The 22,789-nt window shown below is 36.2% G+C and overlaps 3 protein-coding genes across 3 annotated transcripts; 2 read left to right on the plus strand and 1 right to left on the minus strand.

Annotated features, from left to right (window-relative positions):
• The first annotated feature begins 1,822 nt into the window (after positions 1-1,822).
• LOC107693094 (proteasome subunit alpha type-6-like) lies at positions 1,823-6,432 on the plus strand. The gene is made up of 7 exons (XM_016492339.1): positions 1,823-2,000; positions 2,653-2,747; positions 2,910-2,991; positions 3,122-3,277; positions 5,126-5,304; positions 5,398-5,492; positions 6,233-6,432. The coding sequence occupies exons 1-7, from the start codon at positions 1,925-1,927 to the stop codon at positions 6,288-6,290; spliced, it is 741 nt and encodes a 246-aa protein (XP_016347825.1). The 5' UTR covers positions 1,823-1,924; the 3' UTR covers positions 6,291-6,432.
• Positions 6,433-8,101: 1,669 nt separating this feature from the next.
• Positions 8,102-10,407, minus strand: LOC107693152 (NF-kappa-B inhibitor alpha-like). The gene is made up of 6 exons (XM_016492428.1): positions 10,138-10,407; positions 9,376-9,481; positions 9,058-9,265; positions 8,880-8,968; positions 8,508-8,777; positions 8,102-8,417 (listed from the first exon to the last, which is right to left on the minus strand). Exons 1-6 carry the CDS (start codon positions 10,356-10,358, stop codon positions 8,382-8,384), a joined length of 930 nt encoding a protein of 309 aa, XP_016347914.1. The 5' UTR covers positions 10,359-10,407; the 3' UTR covers positions 8,102-8,381.
• Positions 10,408-17,652: 7,245 nt separating this feature from the next.
• On the plus strand, positions 17,653-19,193 carry LOC107693095 (insulinoma-associated protein 2-like). The gene has a single exon (XM_016492340.1). The coding sequence runs from the start codon at positions 17,653-17,655 to the stop codon at positions 19,186-19,188; it is 1,536 nt and encodes a 511-aa protein (XP_016347826.1). The 3' UTR covers positions 19,189-19,193.
• Positions 19,194-22,789: the final 3,596 nt, after the last annotated feature.

Below are 22,789 nucleotides of genomic sequence, written 5' to 3' on the forward strand. Positions count from 1 at the left end.
TGTCGGAAAAAAAAAACATTTTAAACTACCTAGAAGGCTGATCAGCTGTAGCTCGACCTATATTATTACTGATATTATTGAGAACATTATAAGGTAGTCCGACCTGTATTCTGCTACTGCGATTCTCTCTGATGATGCAATGACTACCGCGGGGGAGAAAAAATATCTTTGGTCTGTCCAATGATTGTAAACAGTCATTAGGTCCGTCAGACGTAAGATATTTTAGCGGTAATGTGACCAAAAAAGACCCATCGAATCTGAATTTAAGACATTTTAAGACTTTTTTAAGGCCTTTTATTAGGAAAACGTTATTTAAGACTGTTTAAGGACCCGTGGACACCCTGAAACATGTATTTGGTATAGAGTCATTGGAACATTTGTTTTATTTATGCAAATTCTCTAAAAAAGCTGTTCTGACTCACAGACTGTAAGTATGTCATTTTTATATTTTATATATTTAAAGCGAGTTTTTTGGGCAGTGTAGAATAGGGCTTGTTGTTTGTCATTTCTCCGATCACAAATGCAGACATGGCTTTATGTTTACGCGATAGCAGGCCAATCACAGCACACTTCGCTTTCTCAGACCGATGAGCTTTGTAAAAATCGACGCGTTTCAGAAAGGCGGGGCATAGAGGAGAAACAATAATGTACAGTATGTGGAAAATAATGTGTTTTTTGAACCTTAAACCGCATAAACACATTTCATTACACCAAATACTGTTCTTTTTAGTAGCATCATATGACCCCTTTAAAGCTCATGTGTCATAAAAAAGCCCTTAAAATATGTAATCTTTTGAAGGTATTTTTTGATGATTAAGCCCCCTGCATTGTAGGTTTTTTTTTTCTTTTCTTTTTTTTCCCCTGTATTTATTTGTTTTTCTTTCTTACTTTTCCTGTTATGTTTATTTTGTTTATCCATGTATTTTTTGTCATGCTGCTATTTGGACTTCTTTGAATTGTATTAAGATTTTTCTTACTGTTATTTATTTGGTATTTATGTTCTTCAAGCAATAAAAAAAAAAAAAAACTTCTGTTTCAATTTTTATAACCATTTCTTACTATGTGTAAGTAAATTGTTGTTTTTTAACATGTAAGTTTGGCAGTGTTATTTTTTTAGGATTACTGAACATGTACTTGGTGCTCTTTACTTATTCTAGTTGTGGAAACATCAAAATATGTACAGCACTTGAATTCCGAAATACCTGTCTACCTTGCCCACATCAGCACTCCTGAAAACACTCATAAAAGACATTGCCATTATGTAAAGTGTTTGCATTAATTATTGCTAGTTAGCAGCACAAATTTGGAAATCTCCTTGGACCAAAGATCATACAACAAATGTTTGTTTTGCATAATATTTCAAAGACTGACTAAACCAATTCTGCATTTAGAAGTTTACACTCCCTTATGAAAATAAACTCATGACAGAAATTAACTACTTCATTAAGGGGCACCATTTGGGTTTAGACATTTTTACCTTACCATAAAAATCATATGCGTCAAATAATTCAATTTATTCAGTTAATTAACACTAATGCTCAATGTGAATAATTAGAATAAGAATTCATTACCTATAAAATGAAATATATGCATTGTGTTATACAGTATACTATTACACAATACATTAGTACACTATACACTAAAACAATGTAATGAACAGCTTTTTGTAAATAGTGTACTCTTTGCAGAAGGTTCGTATTATACAAACATAAACTATATCCCAAATAAAACTGTTCTTAAATAGAAGTGCTTTTTATCGTGCTTCTCACACACGGGTCCCTTTAACCATTTGAGTGCGACGCGTCATGACATCTCACCCGGATATGTTGTAAAACACCCAGTGTTATCATTTCCGGTGCACAGCAGAGCTGTGTGGATAGATCTGTTTACAAACGTCAATATTAAACAGTAAATCTCTCGCATTATGTCCCGAGGCTCGAGCGCGGGGTTTGATCGACATATCACCATCTTTTCTCCTGAGGGGAGACTCTATCAAGTCGGTGCGTATCGATGAAAGTGTGTCTTTATTAAATCGAAAGAATAAATGCCCAGTCATTTTGCACCAGGATCATTCTGCACTTTTTTCTTGCTCAGACTAATGTGTTTATGGCAGCATTAAACATTAATTTGATTAAAACAGATGCAAAAAAGCATGAGCGGAATATTTTGCTAGAATTAATTAGCGTTTTGTCACATTAATTTGTTCTCGTATGTATTTTTCAGTTTTAGGTTACATGACAGATCCATCTGAATTCATTGTTTATAACAATATTGATAAAAGCACTTTCGGTTTCATGTTTATAAGTATGAATATTATGCATGCAGAGATTTATTCATTTTTTTCACGTTTGACTTGAGCAGCTCATTGGTTCTGTCTTTTACAAGTCACTACATTTTATGAATTATTTTCACCCTTATAGTCTGTATTGCACATATACGTATATTTATATATATTTTTAAAAAGTAATAAAAAATAGCATAACATATTTGTAAAATATTGTATGTATATGGTTACATATTCTCTTGTATATTAATAAAATACCAATAATAAAATAATGAAACACTTGGTTGTTAAAATTGAGTGGCTTACAATTTTTGCATTTTTTGAACAATTTATGATCATAGTTAACATGTTCATTTTATTTTCCACAGAATATGCATTCAAGGCCATTAATCAGGGAGGTCTTACATCAGTAGCTGTTAGAGGGAAAGACTGTGCAGTTGTTATTACTCAAAAGAAAGTTCCAGTAAGTTTGCTTTTACTGTTTAATATAAACTCAATTGGATTTCAACTTACCGGCAACCTGTTCCATATTAACTATGCAAAAAATGTTTCGGTGACTCGATGGCAGGTGTATGAGCAATATTTGTGCATGCTCTTATTCAGTTTTCCTCTTTTAATCACCCAGGATAAGCTTCTCGATGAGTCCACTGTCACTCATTTATTCAGAATAACAGAAAACATTGGCTGTGTGATGTCTGGCATGACAGGTAAACTTATCTCAGCAATTGTCCAGCTTAAGTGAATTTTAGAATATCTCCTTCGGCTCTTTTGTATGGTGAAATGTAAAACTATGTATTATTTTACACCACATGTGATGTATTATGTTTCTCTGTGAAGCTGACAGCAGGTCGCAGGTGCAGAGGGCGCGATACGAAGCTGCTAACTGGAAGTATAAATATGGCTATGAGATCCCAGTAGACATGCTGTGCAAGCGCATTGCAGACATCTCACAGGTGTACACACAGAACGCAGAGATGAGGCCACTGGGCTGCTGTAAGTATACGGTCTGATTCAGGACGGTATGAATGGAATCAAGTCACATTTATTTGTATAGAGGTGTATGCACTATACAGCTACACAGAAATAAACAGGAAAATAACTTGCAAAATGCATCAATTATTGAATGAATTCAATTTCAGCTCAAAGCAGCTATACAGAAGATAATAGTGTTGTAATTCAGCTCAGTTTTGGTAAATAACAGTGTCAAGGTGGCAGAGTTCATCAATTATGAAAAAAAAAAATCAATTTAGCTATAAGCAGTATCAATATTCAGCGAGTCAATGTTGATTCAGTTCAGTTCAATGACTGTTTATGTTCCAAAGTTCATCAATTATGAATCAATTTGATTCAGCTAAAAACCAGCTCTACAGAAGACAATGTCATTTTTTCAGCTCAATATAGTTCAGTGTTGATTCATTTTAGTTTGCTAGCAGTTTCAAGGTTGCAAAGTTAATAAATTATAGCTGAACTGAATTTATTTCATAAGCAGTTCTACAAGTAGTATTAATATTCAGTTTGAAGTTAGTTCACTGTTAATTCACTTTAGTTAAGTAAATGTTTGTTGCAAAGTTGAATTAATTTGATTCAGCTCTTCAGACGACAATAATTTTTCAGCTCAATTTAGTTCAATGTTGATTCAGATTCATTCAATAGTCAATTTTGAAAAATTCATAAAATGTAAATATTCAGCTCAAGTCAGCTGATTCAATTCATCAACTACATACTATGCAGTACTGTATATATTGTAGATTGTGAAACAATCTGTTGTATGCAACAGTATTTAAAGTGTAGTATTGTTAAAATGTTATCATGTGACCTCGCAGCAAGAGATGCACCGTTATCATCTCAAATATACATTTCTGGTTTTTAATCCAATATGTGTGTAAAACACCTAAACTTTTTTTTTTTTTTTACTTTTATTTTGATCCACAACATTGCGTACAGTACAGTATTACAGTTTAACATGTTAGTCCTTTGTATTCCAGCTACATTGACAGTAGTTCAGTCTCAATTATATCAGACATGTTATGCAGAAAATGAAATCTATTTTTAATCTTCCAAACACCTAAACTTTTAATAGCCCAATGAAATAATGAGCCTATAAATAGATAGTATCTAATATTAAGTCTAACGCATTGCACTGTGTGATATAACATTTGCATATAATTACATAGCATTTACATATATTTATTTACATATGTCCTGTATGTCAACCACCAAACCATACTCAGTAAACGGTAAAAAATCCCACTTGGTACCACCAGTTAGCAGTACTAGGCTAGTGCTTTTAGACTATACATAAACTACCGTTCAAATGTTTGAGGTCAGTAAGATTTTTAAAAAAGAAATTAGTCATTTCATTTAGCAAGGGTGCATTAAATTGATGAAAAGTGACCGTAAAGACATTAAGACTATTACAAAAGATTTCTTTCAAATAAATGTTCTTTGATCTTTCTATTCATCAATGAATTCTAAAAAAAGAAAAAAGATAACATGGTTTCCACAAAAATATAAGGCAGCACAACTGTTTTCAGCATTGATAATAAGATGTGTTTCTTAAGGCTAGAAGTAGTTCATATCTAATACAAGTCTAAAACATTACATTGTGTTCTCCGGTTGCATATGTAACATTTTGGGACATTTAGTATGAAATTCATGTATTTTAGGCATGCAAAACTTATGCACACATTATAATACTGCATAACTAATAAGAAAAGACATAGTAGTAGATCATTCTGTACATATCAGAATTCCATATTAAGGAAAGTTATTGTTATATGTGTATGTGGCATCAATGTAAAGGCATGCTTGTCAATATTGTGCATTGTTCTAATCTGTCAGGTATGATTGTTGTTGGCGTGGATGAGGAGCTGGGGCCGCAGGTCTATAAATGCGATCCTGCAGGTTACTACTGCGGCTTCAAGGCCACTGCTGCAGGCGTGAAACAAACAGAAGCCACCAGCTTCCTGGAGAAAAAAGTGAAGAAGAAGTTGGATTGGACCTTTGGCCAAACAGTAGAGGTATGATACATTCCCCCCAAATGGAATTAATACCCTTAGTTGTGGTTGTATCCTCCTACATTGAGTTCTTTTGTGCACTTTTCATCCACACAGACTGCAATAAGTTGCCTGTCTACCGTTCTGGCCATCGACTTCAAGCCTTCAGAGCTGGAGATCGGGGTTATTACTACAGAGGAGCCCAAGTTCAGGTGTGTTTGTACATTTCAAATAGAACAGGATGTAATATTTACATATCATTACATAGTATTTACATATGTCCTGCTGTATGTCAACCACCAAACCATTCTGTATAAATAAATAAAAAATCCCCACTAGGCACTCGCAGTTACTAGTACTACTAGGCTGGCACTTTCATACTATCTACATGCAGTACAGGTTAAACTTTTGGGGTCAGTAAGAATTTGTTATTTGGAAATTTATAAGCAAGGGCAAATTAAATTGATCATAAGTGACAGTAAAGGTATTTATAATGTTGTAAAAGATTAGCATTTTAAATAAATGCTGTTCTTTTAATCTTTTTATTCATCAAAGAATCAATCCTGACTGATTGACTGACTGAAAATTGTTTCAGAAAAAATATTAAGCAGCACAACTGTTTTCAACACTGATAATAATAAATGTTTTATAAGCACCAAATCAGCATATTGAAATGATTTCTGAAGGATCGTGTGACACTGAAGACTGGAGTAATGATGCTGAAAATTCAGCTTTGTCATCACAGAAATAAATACAATTTTAAAATGCAGCCTTGGTAATCATAAGATACTTCCCTCAAAAACATACAAAAATCTTACCGACCCCAAACTTTTCAACAGTAGTCTATGCGTTCCAAACCACTTGGTCATGTAACTTTTTGTTGTCATTTGTTGTGTAAAATGATTGAGTACATTTCTGATGTTCATTTATGTATATTTCTCTTGTTTTTCAGAATTTTGTCAGAGTCAGAGATTGACACCCACCTCATGGCCCTTACTGAACGGGATTGAGAAGATCTGCACAAGTCTTACCATGTGACAAAAAAAGTCTGAGAATTACAATCATGTCATCAGTATTCAGGTCAACTGATGTTTTTTGCTGTTTATGTAGCTTTTTCTTGCAACAGTACAATAAAAAAAATGTTTTGGAAAACAGTGTTTAATTCTTTCTTTTTTTAAGCAAGTTAGATTTAAAATGCTTCTCTCTGGTATTTTTGTGTACATTTAATACTTGGGTTTTTTCATTTACAAATTGCATTATAAGAAAGTGTTGGATCTTCAATATTAGTTTATTCTTAATAATTATTTTTTATTTGACTATTACCATTCTTTATTAACAAACAGTCTTTCATTTTTTTTCAATATCTTAACTTTTAAGTATGTGTGTGTGTGTGTGTCTGTGTGTGTGTGTGTTTGTGTGTGTATATATCTCTTTAAAAGCCCTTTAAAAACTTTTAAATTACATTTTAACATTTAAGTTAAATTTAAATTAAACTTGAACTCATGAGTCACCATATTATTTTGCAGATTGTCAACTTCTATGAGGTAATGTGTTGCTGCCTGATTCAGTTTCCTGCTTTTTACAATACATTTCATTTGGCGCCAATAAAATATCAGTAATTTATCTTTTCAATCACCAGGAAGGGTCTCACAGTCTCCTTCATTTATGGGAAGCGTTTGTCTGCTTTTCTCACACTCTCTTAAAGATTTAAATAGCATTTCCTAAACTCTCACTTAAGAATCCCCTCCAGACATAGCATTTGCATAGCTGTAGTGCTTAGTGTAGTGTAGTTCATAGAGACACAGCAAAAAAAAAAAGTCGGATTTTCCGGATTGCCGGCCTGCTGTCATTTCTCGGATCTGGCTGAATCATATGAGTATTCTCCTGCAGTTACAGGAGCTGTCAAGGGCCCTACGTGTCCTAACCGGACTCCTCAGGGCTCAGAAAGCGAGCGCTATGACTACATCATTTGCATGGAACATTTCAAGAGTTGTCTCAGGGACTGAAGACGCACAATGGTATCTCAAAATCAAAAAGGCGTGCAGTCCGGGTTCAAGTTTGGAAATAAGCAGGGTTAAGATGAAGGTGGATTCCCTTTAGAAATCTCAGGTTTGTATTCAAATCAAGAAAACCACATACACTTCTTGACTCTCCTTTACTGTAAAGAGCAAGACGAAAGCAAAGTGTGACAGTGAGTTGAACTGCATGACTTGTGAATCTGAAAGTTTGAGGACATTTTCAAGGAGTTTCACTTCACTTTGTTGGTTTAAATGTGATTTTAAATTGCAGACTAGAAATATAGGATGTGGAAATTTTGTAGGCAATGTTCAAATAACATGCTAAATGGACACTACACCCTTTTCCAAGAACATCAAAGTTGGGGGCACTTTCTAGGAATGTAATCTCAAAAAGTTCCCTGTGGGTAAGCTGTCGACTAATCTACCATCCTGATAAATTCTTCATAAAGCAGCAGTGTGCAATTCCACAACGTTCCTTATTTTGGGAATTCAGGGAGTCGGGGAACTTTCAGCATTGCCAGTTTAATCTGAATGGCCCTTCCTGCTCAGGAAATTCCAGTGAACTCAGCTGACGGAAAACAGTGTACAAGTTCTGCAGTCACAAACACTTCTCCTCAGTGACATAAAAGGATATTTAACTTCCTCATTTCTCTTGTAGAACTGTTCTCATGCATTTCCAAGGAAGGACACAAAGTCAAGTTGAGGGTTTTAATTTAAAATATTACATCTTTCCACAAAACAAAACAAAAGTTTCAATCTTTTATATATACACATGTACATGTTAATATAAAAATAAATCTGTCTATATGAACAATATAACATCACAGTACAACAGAAACACAGCTGTTAATTTCAGCTGACAGTACAGTCCATCATCGAGAGCCGATGGCGCGCTTTAGTCGGCCTCTCTCCAGTGTTGCTCTAATACACCCTTCGTTTCCGGGCCTCCTTTTACATCTGTCTTGTACTTGTGCCGCCAATGAGCCGTGAGCCACCTGAGACCCCGCGAGCTCCACTGCGGACTTGTTCCAGGACACCATGAGTGAGAAAATCAATCTCTTTCTCCATTCACCAGAAGTCCCTCTACACTTGCCCCATCACTTTAATATCATCATAGATCTGTGAAACAAGAAAACAAGACATTAGGACTACATAAACGTGCTTATTATTTGAAAAGAATCAAATGAACACCAGAAAAGGAATGCTTACATCTTCATCATCAGATATACATTGGTCTTCATAATCCTCGTCGCTATCTTCTGACTCACTGTCTGGAAGTTCCCTTAGGTGTGGCGCCGTGAGCTCATACAGGACTTTTTGGATGTCTGTGTTGGCCCGGCCATAGGTCAGGTGATAAGGCATGTGACCGCCGTACGTGAAGCTGTGAACATCAGCGCCTTTGGTGATTAGAAGTTTAACCAGCTCAAAGTTCTGGAGGTCGACTGCTAAGTGGAGAGCAGTACGTCCATTACACTGCTCCTAAAGACAAATACAAGTATTTTTAGCCATTTGGTTTCACAATACAGCTAAGATACAAACAGATGCATTAAAAAAACAAGAAAAAGAAAATTTAATTTTTACCTGTGCATTAATGTCTGCACCAAGCTGGATGAGGCTTTCTAACAGCGACAGGTAGCCTTGGATGGCGACCACGTGTATGCATTTCTGACCTGGAGAGTAAAATGAGATTCAAATCAGATCAAAAAATGTCCAAATGAAGATCATCGCAAGCAAACACACATGGAAAACACCATCTTACCGTTATAGTTTGGTGTCTGGAGGATGGCTGGAAGTTGCTGTGGACAGCCCTGCGTTAGGAGGCTGAAGCAGGCCAGAGAACCTTTCCTGCAGGCGATATGGAGGGCCGTATTTCCACGGTCATCCACCAGAGATGCATCACAGCCGGCTTTCAGTAACTGCTCCACTAGAAGAGGCTGCCCTGTGACCACGGCCAAATGCAATGCAGTCTGAAATGAGAGGTGGAGTGGTTTAGTATTAGTTAAATAGTCATAAATAGAACTAATATAGACGTAATATTATTATTATATGCATGTTTGTAAAACTAATCTTGATGTACCTGTCTCTGGTTGTTTTGTATGTTGAGGAAGGGGTCACCATAGGACAAATTAATCATTTTTATAGCAGCCTCTGTGGCCTCATGAATAACGGCAAGATGTAGATACCTTAAAAAAAAAAAAAAAAGAAGGAACAACATTGTTATGCAACTGTAAAACATCATTATTTATAAAACAACTTTTTTTGGTGTGCAGAGAACTGTATTTTTCCTAGTAGGCACACGCGCAGCTCTCGCGCGTCTGACTGTCTGGCGCGCAGCCCGGGACTTTCCGAGCTCGCGAGGCCCCGCCCACATTGACCCGGCGCCAGAGAACAGTCCGTACTGATGCGGCGTTTGTTTACAGAAAGCCCATTATGACTGTAGGGCGGTTTGTGAATGGAATGAGCAGGGCTTTAAATGTGCTCAAGAACAATCATAATCTTTTAATTTGTTTGTTTTTTGTTTGTTTTTTCTTTGCAGTGCAATAAGTACTTTAAAAAACGAATATATAAATAAATAAATACAATTATTAAATATAGTAAAGTTCTTTACAAAACTAAAAGTTGTTATTTTAGTCTTTTTATGATTACATTAGAACTTTTTGCATTACATTAATAACTTGCTAAAAACAACAATGGGGTCTAAATAAATAGTTCTCCGCAACCTAAAAGTTGTTTATTTTTCATGCATTATTCATTATGTGTATCACTTTAAAATACCAGATGCACGTAAACGCTTCGCATGAGCTGCAAAATACTGTTTTCGAAATCTCCGCGCACTTACGTGTCTCGGTCTTCGGTGAGCTCTTTCTTCCAGGGCTCGTCCTCGGCCACTCTCATCCGCTCGAAAGCAGACTCCACGTCCGTGCATTCGTCCTCTTTAAGCGAATCCAAACCGCTGTCTAAACGCTCGTCGTTGCTCGCAAGCATTTTCCCAGATTTGGGACCGCGGCCATCCTCATTATAATCCATTTGGTTGGTGTTGCTGCCTCGGTAAAGCTCCATGTTTGACACAAGGAGGTCTGCGTAGCTCTTCCGGACTGTGAGAGTTCGAGGCGAGCAGCGTTAAAAGAGAAAAGAAAAGAGGCGGGGCTTGACTGAGGGTGGGGGATTTCCAGTGTGATTGACGTCTGAATTGTTTCTACAGCCAAGAGTTTGGGGAAATTTTCTCTGCTTCATTAAACACACTATCAGATCAGTACTGAAAGCCTGTCTTTTCCAGTTGCAAAATATTCCAGAATCCAGCAGGGGCCGGCTTAAAAAAAAACTAAACATTGTGTGTCAAAAAAGAAAATATTTAGTGCACAGCATCACAAAGAGTAGCCTACTTTAGTGGTTTGCTAAAAATCCCATGTTCAAACATCTCAGAATTTTTTCTGAAAGATATTGAATCATGCATATAGATTTCAAATGGTTTCTGATATTGCATAATTTGAACAAAATGATGCATAAAATATGATGCATATAATGTATAATATTAAAAATCCTAAAATATTTATATTTATAATATTTTGTCATTATATTTTTAACCATTTAAAAATCTAATTATAAAATTATATTATTAAAATATCGAATAATAGTAATTATTACTAATATAATTGTACAATTATATTATAATTTTAATCATTTTATTATTATAATTTTTGAATAAAGGTAAAACAAATTTTTTATTTTTTTTTAAAGATATCGAATCATGCATATAGATTTCAGATGGTGTCTATGATTCGGACATTGCAACATTTTAACCAAATAAAGCATTGCATTAAATATGATGCAATGTATAATATAAATTAAAAAATATTAAAATCTTTTTAGATTTGTAACATTTAAAATTACATTTATAATTCCATATTTTATCAATTAAATTTATAATTCTAATTATAAACTATATTATTAAACTATGTAATAATTCTTATTATCAATTCTAAAATTATAATTTGACTAATTTTGCAATTATTTAGCTTTTAAATAATGTTTGAGGAAAGGTATTCATTTAAAATTACATTTATAATTCCATATTTTATCAATTAAATTTATAATTCTAATTATAAACTATATTATTAAACTATGTAATAATTCTTATTATCAATTCTAAAATTATAATTTTACTAATTTTGTAATTATTTAGCTTTTAAATCATGTTTAAGGAAAGGTATTGAATCATACGTAGATTTCAGATGGTTTATAATTCCGACTTTGCAACACGTGAACAAAACAAAAGTAAATAATTCCTCAAATATGCTGGTACATATCATTTATAATATTAAAATATTAAAATAATTTAATATGTAAAATATGTTTCATGTAAAATATAAATATACAGATGGGTCCAAAAGTGTGATTGACTTTTTGTATTGTTTTTTTTATTTTTTTATTATTATTAACAATTTGAAATATTAAATGTAAATATCAAAATGAATTTCCTAGCATTATTATTTTTTTTATTAATATAGTAAGTTAATGTACATTAATGTAAAGTCCAGGAAGTCAAAGTGGGACTGATTTTTTATTTTTTTGTAGCCTATTAACAATTTGAAATATTAAATGTAAAAATCAAAATGAATTTCCTAGCATTCGTTTTTTTTATAATTAATATAGTTAAGGTAAAGGTTACATTAAGGTAAAGTCCAGGAAGTAGACTGTATGGTGCCAACATAGTAGTGCTTCCTCATAATGTGAAGATTGGGAAACTCTGTGTGTATTTCTGCTGTGAGCATTTGCCCACAAAGGCATTTACACAAAGGAAGCAGAGAATGCGTCGTTTTTGCTCAAGACGCATGTGTACAATCCAAGACAGCTGTCCTCAAACAAAACTACCATAGAGACAGTAACCAAGTGCGGTAAACCCCGAGAGCAGAGGGTGTTCCACTAAAACGCAACTACATTTGCAATGCACATTGTGCACAAGCACAACAGAAAGCGAACTCCCAGGAGGGAACGCTTTTACTATTGTAAACTTGTATCACTGTGACCTAGAAACAGGTTCAGTAACTTGTCTCTTATACAATCTCATTAATTCAAGTAAGATAAGATGATGATGAGTGGAAATGTAGGAAAGTAGCCTACAAATCACAACAATGCAATTGCTTCGCAGTGCTGTCAGGAAGTCCCAACTCATTTAGCCTGATCAAATACTGGAAACTTTGAAAATGTTCCTTTCCGGTATCATGTGATCAGTGTGGATAGGACGTCCTGTCCAGCTCTCGGTTCTTACACAGATAGCATGTTTAGGAGCGGGAATGTTTGGTGGGAGACTCTTTGCTGAGGCAGTTCTGACACCAGCATAAACACACACACTTCCTCTGAGCTCACAAGCTAAACATTAGGAACAAGACCATCCATCACATTTAAATATAGCATATCGTCTCATATACTTAATATGTAGCATTGTTGCCATGTAAAATAACACAATAACATATCTGCATGTGATGCTTAAGGAATAATTCACCCACGATGAATCACTGGGTTTTGTGTAACATGTGACCATATTTTAATATAATCCTTTGATTATGGATGAAGAGTGACTTACATTTCAATAATTTCCTAATAACAATAGCATTCACATGGCTTCAGAAAGCTTGAAATATTCTGATTTTATGGTGCATTTATGATGCTTGTTATCATTTTTGGAGCTTGATGGCGTCACTCAAAATTCAGTTGAAAAGAGTTTCATACGCATATGCATTTGTCATTAATTGTTGCACATTTGTTTTTATGCAGTGCTGCAATATTTAATATAGGCTAGATGCAAGATACAAACCTATTGTGCAATTCAAACATTTTTATATATGAATATATATTTTAAAATGTTATATATTCATATATTTTTAGTCAGTACATTTATTTCTTTTTGAAAAACTAAATGCTTTTATTCAGCATGCATTAAATTGATCAAAAGTGACAGTAAAGACATGTATAATGTTACAAATAATATATATTAATTATAATACTCTTCTTTTGAACTTCCTATTCATAAAAAAAACGTTGTAAAAAAATGTATCACAGTTTCCATAAAAATTGTAAGCAGCTCAGCTGTTTTCAACATTTATTTATTTATTTATTTATAAACAGAAAATCAGCATATTAAAATGATTTCTGAAGGATCATGTGACACTGAAGACTGGAGTAGTGATGCTGGAAATCCAGTTATGTATCACAGGAATAAATTACATTTTACAATATATTCAAATAGTTGTTTTAATAATAGTATTTCACTATAATACTGTTTTTACTGTATTTTTGATCAGATAAATGCAGCCTTTGTGACTATAAGAGACTTTTGAATGGTAATATATGTAAATTCCTGTAAATAATTTGAGATACTATTTCTTGAACCTGATTAAACAAGGCACCGGTGTCCTTTGATATAATGATGGTGACTTTTCCAGTAGTCTGTCAGGCTAAAAAAAATACTAAATTTTCACTCATGTGTAAACAATGTAATTTTATATGAAACTTGCTGACATGAAATGGCATGTTCTGACACACCACCTGCTGACTCACACTGAAGGTTTAGCTGTGAAGCAAAGGATGGGGTCACACTTTCCAAACACCACTGGAATTTTCCATTTTCTTCCAGACTCCTCTATAGTGTCACTTACATTTTCGTATATACAGTATATGACATAAATGACACTTTGTAAACATGAAAATAGGGTAAATCACTAACCTTTTACCTTCAGGTTTCCCCCATCTTTCCATCACCAGACATGATGTTTAAAGTCCCAGAGGTGTGAATGGGAATTCTGCAGTGTGTGTCACTGCACAGGACTTTTAAACAAGTCATCACAGTTTTCCCAGTTTCAAGCAGAGGACATTTTACACAGGGGGAATCCTGAAGCTGGGTCCATGAATCACACTGCTTAAACAGTGTGAAAGGAATGTGATTCCACACCAATCTCACCTGAAATGGAGCAGCAGTCCAACAGGTTATGTAATGGTTATGAGTAGTGTTGTAACCTTTATGCAGGAGACTGTATTGATTTTAAAGGGCCAGTGCATTCCCTGCATACTTCACTTACAGGTTTCTCTCTCCCTCACACGCAAAAAGTTGCCCAGAAAAAGCATATGCATGTAGTGTAGGTGGTATTTCCCCTTTTTTTGTCTAGTGAGACAATTCAGTTCTAGAAACAATAAAGTGACAAGCGTTTTTTGCAAATGACATTTGTTCATTTAGCAGATGCTTTTATCCATGCAAACACAATGTCTTGTAGACGCAACAGAAATGTGAAAACTCAATCTCATGGAAATTGTAAAATAGTGACGCAAAAATGAAATAAAATAAGTAGCCTATCCACTGTAAATATTTAGTAGCATAACAAAGTATTTCTGGCACACACGCCTGCCAATGTAACAGTGCCAGACGGAATCTGTGAAGGATTTTCCACACACTAGCGCAGACGTTTCTGCTCCCCTACCGTCCTCTAATGGACAAACCTGTTACTTCGATACATTTACACAGACATCACGCATTTGTTTAGTGTCTTCAAACCTAGACACACTTTATTTATTGAATGTTCCGCGTTCTTTAAATGCTTAGGTCCAGTTTGTTTGTTTTATTTATTTATTTTAAATAATCTATCTATCTATCTATCTATGAAATACTTCTATTACACAGTGTGGTAAACATTTTTTAAAATGTCTGTTTATATAAAAATTGCAAAAAAAGAAAGAGACATAGTAAAATAATGAAAGAGAGAGAGCAAAAGCATGAAGGAGAGGGAGAAAGAGAGTGAATGAATAAAAGAAGGAAAGGTCTTGCCATAAAAAAACATGAAAAGAGCAGTTGCTCTAATATTCCACTAGATGGCAACAGATTGTAATAAACAGTAGATTCAGTGTGCGCGATTAGTTCATAAATCACACGCAGCCATTAAGTCATCTGCTTTGAATAATATAGATGTATATACATTTGCATATATATATATATATATATATATATATATTAATAATAATTGAACATTTAAGAATCTAAATAGCCTATTAATATAAAAGTTTTTAAAAAGCACGCATCCTGTACTAAATAAACTGGTAAACTGTTTTTTTTTTGTTAAAGTGATTGGTACTGTGTACAATTGACTGTGCATTAATGGAGTGGACCATTCAATTCCTTTTTTTTTTTTTCAACAAATATTTTTTTTGCTAACTATATATTTATTTGTTTACTCCATTAATGGTGTTTCAGTTTTTCAGTTTAATTGATGTGACGTCCATGTGATAATTTTAAGCTAATGGACCAAAACTGTGTTAGTGATAAATACAACACGAGCCCTCATTAAAGATGATTAAACATTAATTATTCAACAATCTGTCTGTATAAAGCTGCCAGAGTCTGATGCTGGAGCAGATCATCTCCTGCAGAGCGAAATCAAGAGCCAACCGGCATGCTATCTATCTATCCATCCATCCGTCCGTCCGTCCATCCGTCCGTCCATCTACCTACCTACCAACCTGTCTGTCTGTCTGTCTATCCGTCCGTCCGTCCATCTACCTACCTACCTACCAACCTGTCTGTCCGTCCGTCCGTCCGCCTACCTACCTATCTACCAACCTGTCTGTCTGTCTGTCTGTCCGTCCGTCCGTCCGTCCATCCATCTACCTACCTACCAGTCTGTCTGTCTGTCCGTCCGTCCGTCCGTCCATCTACCTACCTACCTACCAACCTGTCTGTCTGTCTGTACCTACCTACCTACCAAACTGTCTGTCTGTCTGTCCGTCCGTCCGTCGGTCCATCTACCTACCTACCTACCAACCTGTCTGTCTGTCCGTCCGTCTGTCCGTCCATCTACCTACCTACCTACCTACCTACCTACCAAACTGTCTGTCTGTCTGTCCGTCCGTCCGTCGGTCCATCTACCTACCTACCTACCAACCTGTCTGTCTGTCTGTCCGTCCGTCCGCCCATCTACCTATCTGTCTGTCTGTCCGTCCATCTACCTACCTACCTACCAACCTGTCTGTCTGTCTGTGCTACTATGTTCTAAATCAGTAAACTCTCTTTAACCACTGTGTAAATGATCGTCTCCTCAATAAACCGGCCAGGCGTCTCCACCGGCGCTTTCTCACGCTCGTTTGTCGTCCAGATGAGTGTCCTGGGAGGAGAATCCCAGCTCAGCATAATGGGATGGTAACAGGTTTGTGGCTTCAGCATCCATCCGCCCCCTACTCCACAGAATAAAGAGCTGCGTCTGTTATCAGCGTCCGCAGCTTCTGCAGGTTATCAGCAGCCTGACTGACCCCAAACACCCTCAACATGAGAAAACCAGCGGCGCGTATTCCCAGCGTTCACTGTTTGGCCACCAATTACAATATGATCTATTCTTGTATTGTAGCCCGTACTGTTGTTTTAGAAAACACTGCGATAGTAATAGAACGTTGTTGTACGCTATGTACGTGTTAAAAGTACCTTAAAGACAACACATTTAAGTTAATAGATTGCGATTTCTGTATATGGACATTTCACTTAAAAAGAGATTAAGAAAAATAATTATTTAAATGTATATTTAGGGGTAATTATTCATTAGCATAGGCTATTTGAATAAGCTTATGATTTCATTAGAAAAATGAGTCAAACCTGAAATTTGCTTCCCTGTCACCCAAGGCATAATACAATATTATTAGGAATAATAATATTCTTATAAATTTATTTTAAAAATAATGAAATAAAGAAAATAAAGAAAACGAAAACAAGAACAAAGCAACAAAGTTAAAGCTAATAACATTATTTGATGAACTACACAGTTTGGCACACTAATTGAAATAAAAAAGTAAACAAATTTTAAAACAACTATTAGCCTATTTGATTTAAATTAAATTACATTTTCAAAATAAAGAATTATTTTACATAAAAATCTACAAATAAGTACTAATAAATAAATACAAATTATGAATATAATTTCTAAGCGTTTTATTTAAAATTGACAAAAATTACTACGATAATGAAATATTATTTTATCTTGGGACAGGGTAGCATATTTAAAATTGTTCGGTGGACTGATCTCACATTATTGAACAGTAAACTGTAAAACATGGGAAGGTTAAAGAGCCCATCGATCCCTTGAGACCTTTGAGATAACAATCTGCTCTCCATTAGAAATGAATCCGTAACTGGAACAGCTCATTAATGCTCGCCCCCTCCTCGTGAATGTCAGCACTGATTGGGCACAACTGCGGCACTGAGAGTGACCTCACACAGAACCTGAAGGCGACCCAAAGGATAAAACGCGCGCGGGGCGCATCACGGCGACAGTATCCAGCCCGCATCTTCTCCTCAGTAGTTTCATCTGGACTTTGGGTGAAGATGCCACGAGGATTTTTAGTGAAACGGAGTAAACGTGCCTCATCTTCATCCTACAAGGTGCGAGCGCAAGAAGAAAAAGAGCCGCGCAAAGAGGACCTGCCATTCCAAACTCCAAATGCAAGTGTGCCGGATGTGCTGGAACCTATTACAGAATCATGGACAAGTGATGTAAGCTCTAAACATCTTCTGGAGGACTCTGGAGGGGTTGTTGGAGAGAGCGTCGATTACGCACAGAGCTACTTCAGCCACCCGGAGCAGAGCGCGTCATCTCCGCGCAACAGCACCGACTCCTACAGCCCGATCAAACCCATCAGCACGGAGCTTTTGGACAGGTGTCTCAGCTCACCAGCCATGGCCGAGTCGTTCCCCTTGGCCACCCCGGTGTCTTCAATCGAGCGTCTGCTAATGAACCACTCTGACATGAAGTTTGGCACACCGATGCCCTCATCGGTGCCCACCTACCCTGCCTTTCACCAGTGCGTAAAACGCGCGTTCATGGACTCAGAGCGCAAAAGCAAACCACCCAAAAAGCCTAAAGTCATCAGAAAGCTCAATTTTGAAGACGAAGTCACCACCTCACCGGTCCTCGGGCTTAAAATAAAAAAAGAATGCCCCGAGTCAAAACTAGCACCGCAAAGTGGTAGAAAAAAACCGCTCGGTGAGTTCATCTGCCAGCTTTGTAAGGAAGAATACCTTGATCCGTTTTCTCTAGCCCAGCACAAGTGCTCCAGGATCGTCCGGGTTGAGTACCGCTGTCCGGAGTGCGACAAAGTCTTCAGTTGTCCTGCCAACCTCGCGTCCCATCGCAGATGGCACAAACCTCGCAACCTTAGCACCGGAGACGCGAAGAAGTCTCCGCTGGAGGCGCGCGACCACGAGAAGACCTCAGTGGAGGGGAAGGAGAACGCCAGCAAGCTGAGACTGAACAATCAGCACCAGCTGAGTCCGGACAGCTCCCAACAGCACAGATCAGCACCGGACAGCAACATGATGGACAGGGGATCCCAAGACCCTCCTCTGGACCAAAGGTTCCCGTCCTCGGAGAAATGCTTTGAGATGCGTATCGGCTCCGCGGACAGCTCGAGGTTGTTCGATCACTGCCCCGAGGAGCCCGACAGGTCCAGCACCCCCTACCTGCCCTCGTCTGTTCCGGAAGAAGTGTTTGAGTGCCACTACTGCAGCAAGAAGTTCCGCAGGCAAGCCTACCTGAGGAAACACCTGGCCGCGCACGAGACGATCAGAGCATCCTCATACGCTCACATTGAAAGCGGACAGATCACTTTCCCGTGTCACCTGTGCGGAGCGCACTTCCCCTCCGCGGAGATCAGGGACAAACACCGACTCTGGCACGCGGTCAGAGATGACTTACTCCTCAGACCTGATCTGAGTCCTGGAGAACAGCAGATATTCTCATGCAAACACTGTCCCTCCACGTTCTTCAGTTCTCCGGGTTTGACCAGACACATCAACAAGACTCATCCCACAGAGAACAGACAGGTGATGCTCTTACAGATGGCCGTCAGGCCGGGATGCTGATCTCACAAACACTTCAGATTGTGTCTAACGGCTTGTTGTTGATATTATCACTAATAATAGGTCCAGTGTCTTTATGTGGGAATATCGAACTTGCAGGTTTTCTTTGTCGACAGCAGAAATAGTTTATGTAACCTTTGATAATCTTGGGTATCACGTTATAACTACTTCCATTAGGACAGCAAGTTACTAACAGACATTATATACAGGGTTCCTTCACTTTTGAGCATGAAATTCCCAGTTGATACTCTCTCTCTATATATGTATGTATATATATATATATATGTATAGATGTATGTGTGTATACACACACACACACACACACACACACACACACAGTTAAATCAAGAGATGAGAACTATATTAACTATAGAAATAGTTACTTGAACTAGAAATAGTTCAAGTAAATGTATCAGAACTGAGAATAACAAGAAATCTAGATGTTCAATATTGAATTTTTTTATGCCTTTATTTTAAAAGTAATTAAAAAAAATCAGTTTTTTTTTTCTTGTCAATTAAATGTATCCGAACTGAGAAAACCAAGAAATATAGATGTTAAATATAGAAAATTCTATGGCTTTTTTTTACATTTTAAAAGTAACTTTAATAATTTCTTAATGTTTGTAACTTTTCTGGGCCTGGAAATCTAAATTTTTTGAAAATTTCAGATATTTCCATGACTATGTGAACCCTGTCTATAATTTTTTGCTCATATGCATTCAAATTTGATTATTATAACAATTTTCAGGTTTGCTTCACATCTATATAAATTATTACTGAAGAAAAAAACTGTTACTCATTAAAGGTACTTAATGTTGCCGGTTTAATTCAGTTCATGTTTATAGCGGGAAAACACCAAATCTATCAGGCTTGAGACTCAAGGCTCACAGCTATAACAATTTTCAGGTTTGCTTCACATTATTCACAAATTATTACTGAAGAAAAAAACTGTTACTCATTAAAGGTACTTAATGTTGCCGGTTTAATTCAGTTCATGTTTATAGCGGGAAAACACCAAATCTATCAGGCTTGAGACTCAAGGCTCACAGCAGGGTTTTCATTAATATGTCTTTATAATATGGGAAAAGTTAATTAATATATTTTGTGTCTCATTGTAAAAGTAGCTCCCATGGAAAGCTTATGTAGTCTCAATCGTCTTAGAAGGTGCTTTGATTTCTAGATCATGAAGGTACTGTGCATTTCATTATACTTTAATTGACAATAGCTGCAAAAAAATGTATTTATATCATAACTGCCAGGAAATGCCATAGCATACATCAAGACTATTAGAGGCCTACATGTAATAAACCACAAGTGTCATTTATATTTTCATATGTAGTCATTTTCAGCTGTTACGGGGGAAATGAAGAGGTCAATAAATCAAACTGTCTTCAAATATCCTTTTAAATGTAGCATATGTGTTATTTGCACAAATACACCGGAGCTGCGGCTTAAAACTGAAAAATAGAAACCAGTACATTTAAAAAAAAAAATAAATTCACAACTGGTAAACTATTTGATGCACCCAGTAACTGCACAGGATTTGCTATGTTGTAAGAATACTTTTATTCTCAAGTGTAGTTGCACATCCACTCTCCTTCGACATCCGATACAAATGTATAGAGATACTAGCATATGACAATATTGTGGATTTGTGCGTGTGCTTGTGTGTTGTGCAGCTGTTATATCAACACATGCAGTTAGTACTGGAATCATGCAGCATTTGGTCAGTAGTAACATACACAAAATCTATCCATGAGGATGTTTTTTTTCCCTCTTGAATTTATGCACAGGTCTCAGTTGCTTGTGTGCAGGCCTTTAATATACACGTTATAATTTCAATCCAGAAGTGTGCTGCATGATTTCATCTCCACAAATATTTGTTGTTTCTGATACATTTCTAAATGATTTCAAATTAAAGAGAAAAATAATAAAATCTGACCCTCGTGAAGTCTCACATAGCTTTTAAGAAAATATACAAACTGGATTTTATCTTAAACATGGCAACAGTTATAACTTGCATCCGTAGTCTACAGGGCCAGATACCCTTATATCCCTTAAACGTTCAAAATTAAACGGAAAAGTACAGACCAAAGCTAGTGTCAATGATGTTTTTTGTACACTTCCACATCTACACATTTAGAAAAAAAGGCTGTTCAAATGTCTCAAAACACGCCGTCCATTGTAGAACTAGCTTGAAAAGTCCTCTAGCGGGTAATTCGGTACAATTTGGCAACGTCGCCGTCTCCCTGTTAATGTGGCAACTCATTCACACTTTCCTTAAAAATCCCATCTAAAATGAGATGAATCAAAAAGAGCGTTGCAGTCAAATGATTTATGCTGATAAACCTGCATGGGCTCGTCTCTAAGGCTGCTGTGCAACAAAACAAAACGACGGGACAGAGTACAGCAAAAATCTAGCCATACAGACAGACATTCAAGCTGAAGACTTGTTTTTTGACTTGTTCTAAGTGGCCTTTTGACTTTTTTTTTTGGTTGATTTAAATACTGTTAAATATGTACACAGATCAGATACTGTTCATACACTATACACATACATTAAATATGTATATATTTACCTTTTCCATTTACCTTAATGAGCCCAATGTTTTCTAGTTGAGGTTTGGGAAGGAGCAGAAAAATCACAGCATTTCTCTCTTGGGGTGCAAGAATGGACAGAAGTGGCAGATAGAAAGGACGACAAGAGAGAGGGGCAGGAAAGACGCAAAGTGACGTGGAATGTAAGAGAAAGTAGAGAAAGAATACAAAACAGACAGGAGGAAGAAAAAGAGAAGAAGAGATACAAGATAAAGGTGTGAGCAGGCTGAGAGGGAAAAACAGTAGCAGGTGCACATAAAATACAAGACAACAAATGCAAGAGCTGATCTCTCCACACGCTCATGAAGGTTTATTATTCATACACACACTCGCTCATCCACTCGACTTACACACACACACAATGCAAAAAGATGTCAGGATTACCACCCACTAGTAGCTAAAGTCTAAAAACGAATGCTGTGACACCAACCTCACTGAAACAATACTGCACCACATGTAACACTCTCCCGTGGTTTTGAATAATACAAGGAAATCATCTGCAAAAGTTGTACCTGAATGACTTCTGTAAAGCAATCATGCTCAGCAGTAGGGTTCCGGAAGTAAAATGCCTTTCACATAATGCAACATTATTTATAGAAATATCCCAAAAAAGACCTACACATGAGCTCTGTTGAAAAAGAGATCACGCACACTACCATTTTTAATGCTTTGTTTGATCAAAAATACAATCAAACCGTAATATTTTGAAATATTACTACAATTAAAATACCTGTTCTCTGTTTGAATATATTTTAAAATTAGCAGTAATTACATTTATTCTGTAATGCAAAGATTTTCAACATCATTACTCCAGTCGTCAGGGTCAAGAAATATTTCTTATGATTATGATTTATTGAAAACCATTGTGCTGCTTAAGGCGTTTATGGAAACCATGATATAATTTCTTCAGTATTCTTTGCTGAATAGAAAGTAAAAAAAAAAAAACAGCATTTATTTGAAACCTAAAACTCTTGTAATATTATAAATGCCTTAACTGTGACATTTA

Source organism: Sinocyclocheilus anshuiensis, unplaced genomic scaffold (genome assembly GCF_001515605.1).
Source record: "Sinocyclocheilus anshuiensis isolate Anshui unplaced genomic scaffold, SAMN03320099.WGS_v1.1 scaffold222, whole genome shotgun sequence".
Classification (NCBI taxonomy): domain Eukaryota; kingdom Metazoa; phylum Chordata; class Actinopteri; order Cypriniformes; family Cyprinidae; genus Sinocyclocheilus; species Sinocyclocheilus anshuiensis.

Coding starts and splice junctions, on each gene's coding strand:
- LOC107693094 (XM_016492339.1), top strand. CDS start 1,925: ATGTCCCGAGGCTCGAGCGCGGGGTTTGATCGACATATCACCATCTTT. Junction 2,001..2,652: donor GGGGAGACTCTATCAAGTCG/GTGCGTATCGAT, acceptor TATTTTCCACAG/AATATGCATTCAAGGCCATT. Junction 2,992..3,121: donor TGTGATGTCTGGCATGACAG/GTAAACTTATCT, acceptor TTCTCTGTGAAG/CTGACAGCAGGTCGCAGGTG.
- LOC107693152 (XM_016492428.1), bottom strand. CDS start 10,358: ATGGAGCTTTACCGAGGCAGCAACACCAACCAAATGGATTATAATGAG. Junction 8,778..8,879: donor GTGCAGACATTAATGCACAG/GTAAAAATTAAA, acceptor ATTTGTCTTTAG/GAGCAGTGTAATGGACGTAC. Junction 8,418..8,507: donor GTATATCTGATGATGAAGAT/GTAAGCATTCCT, acceptor CTTGTTTCACAG/ATCTATGATGATATTAAAGT.
- LOC107693095 (XM_016492340.1), top strand. CDS start 17,653: ATGCCACGAGGATTTTTAGTGAAACGGAGTAAACGTGCCTCATCTTCA.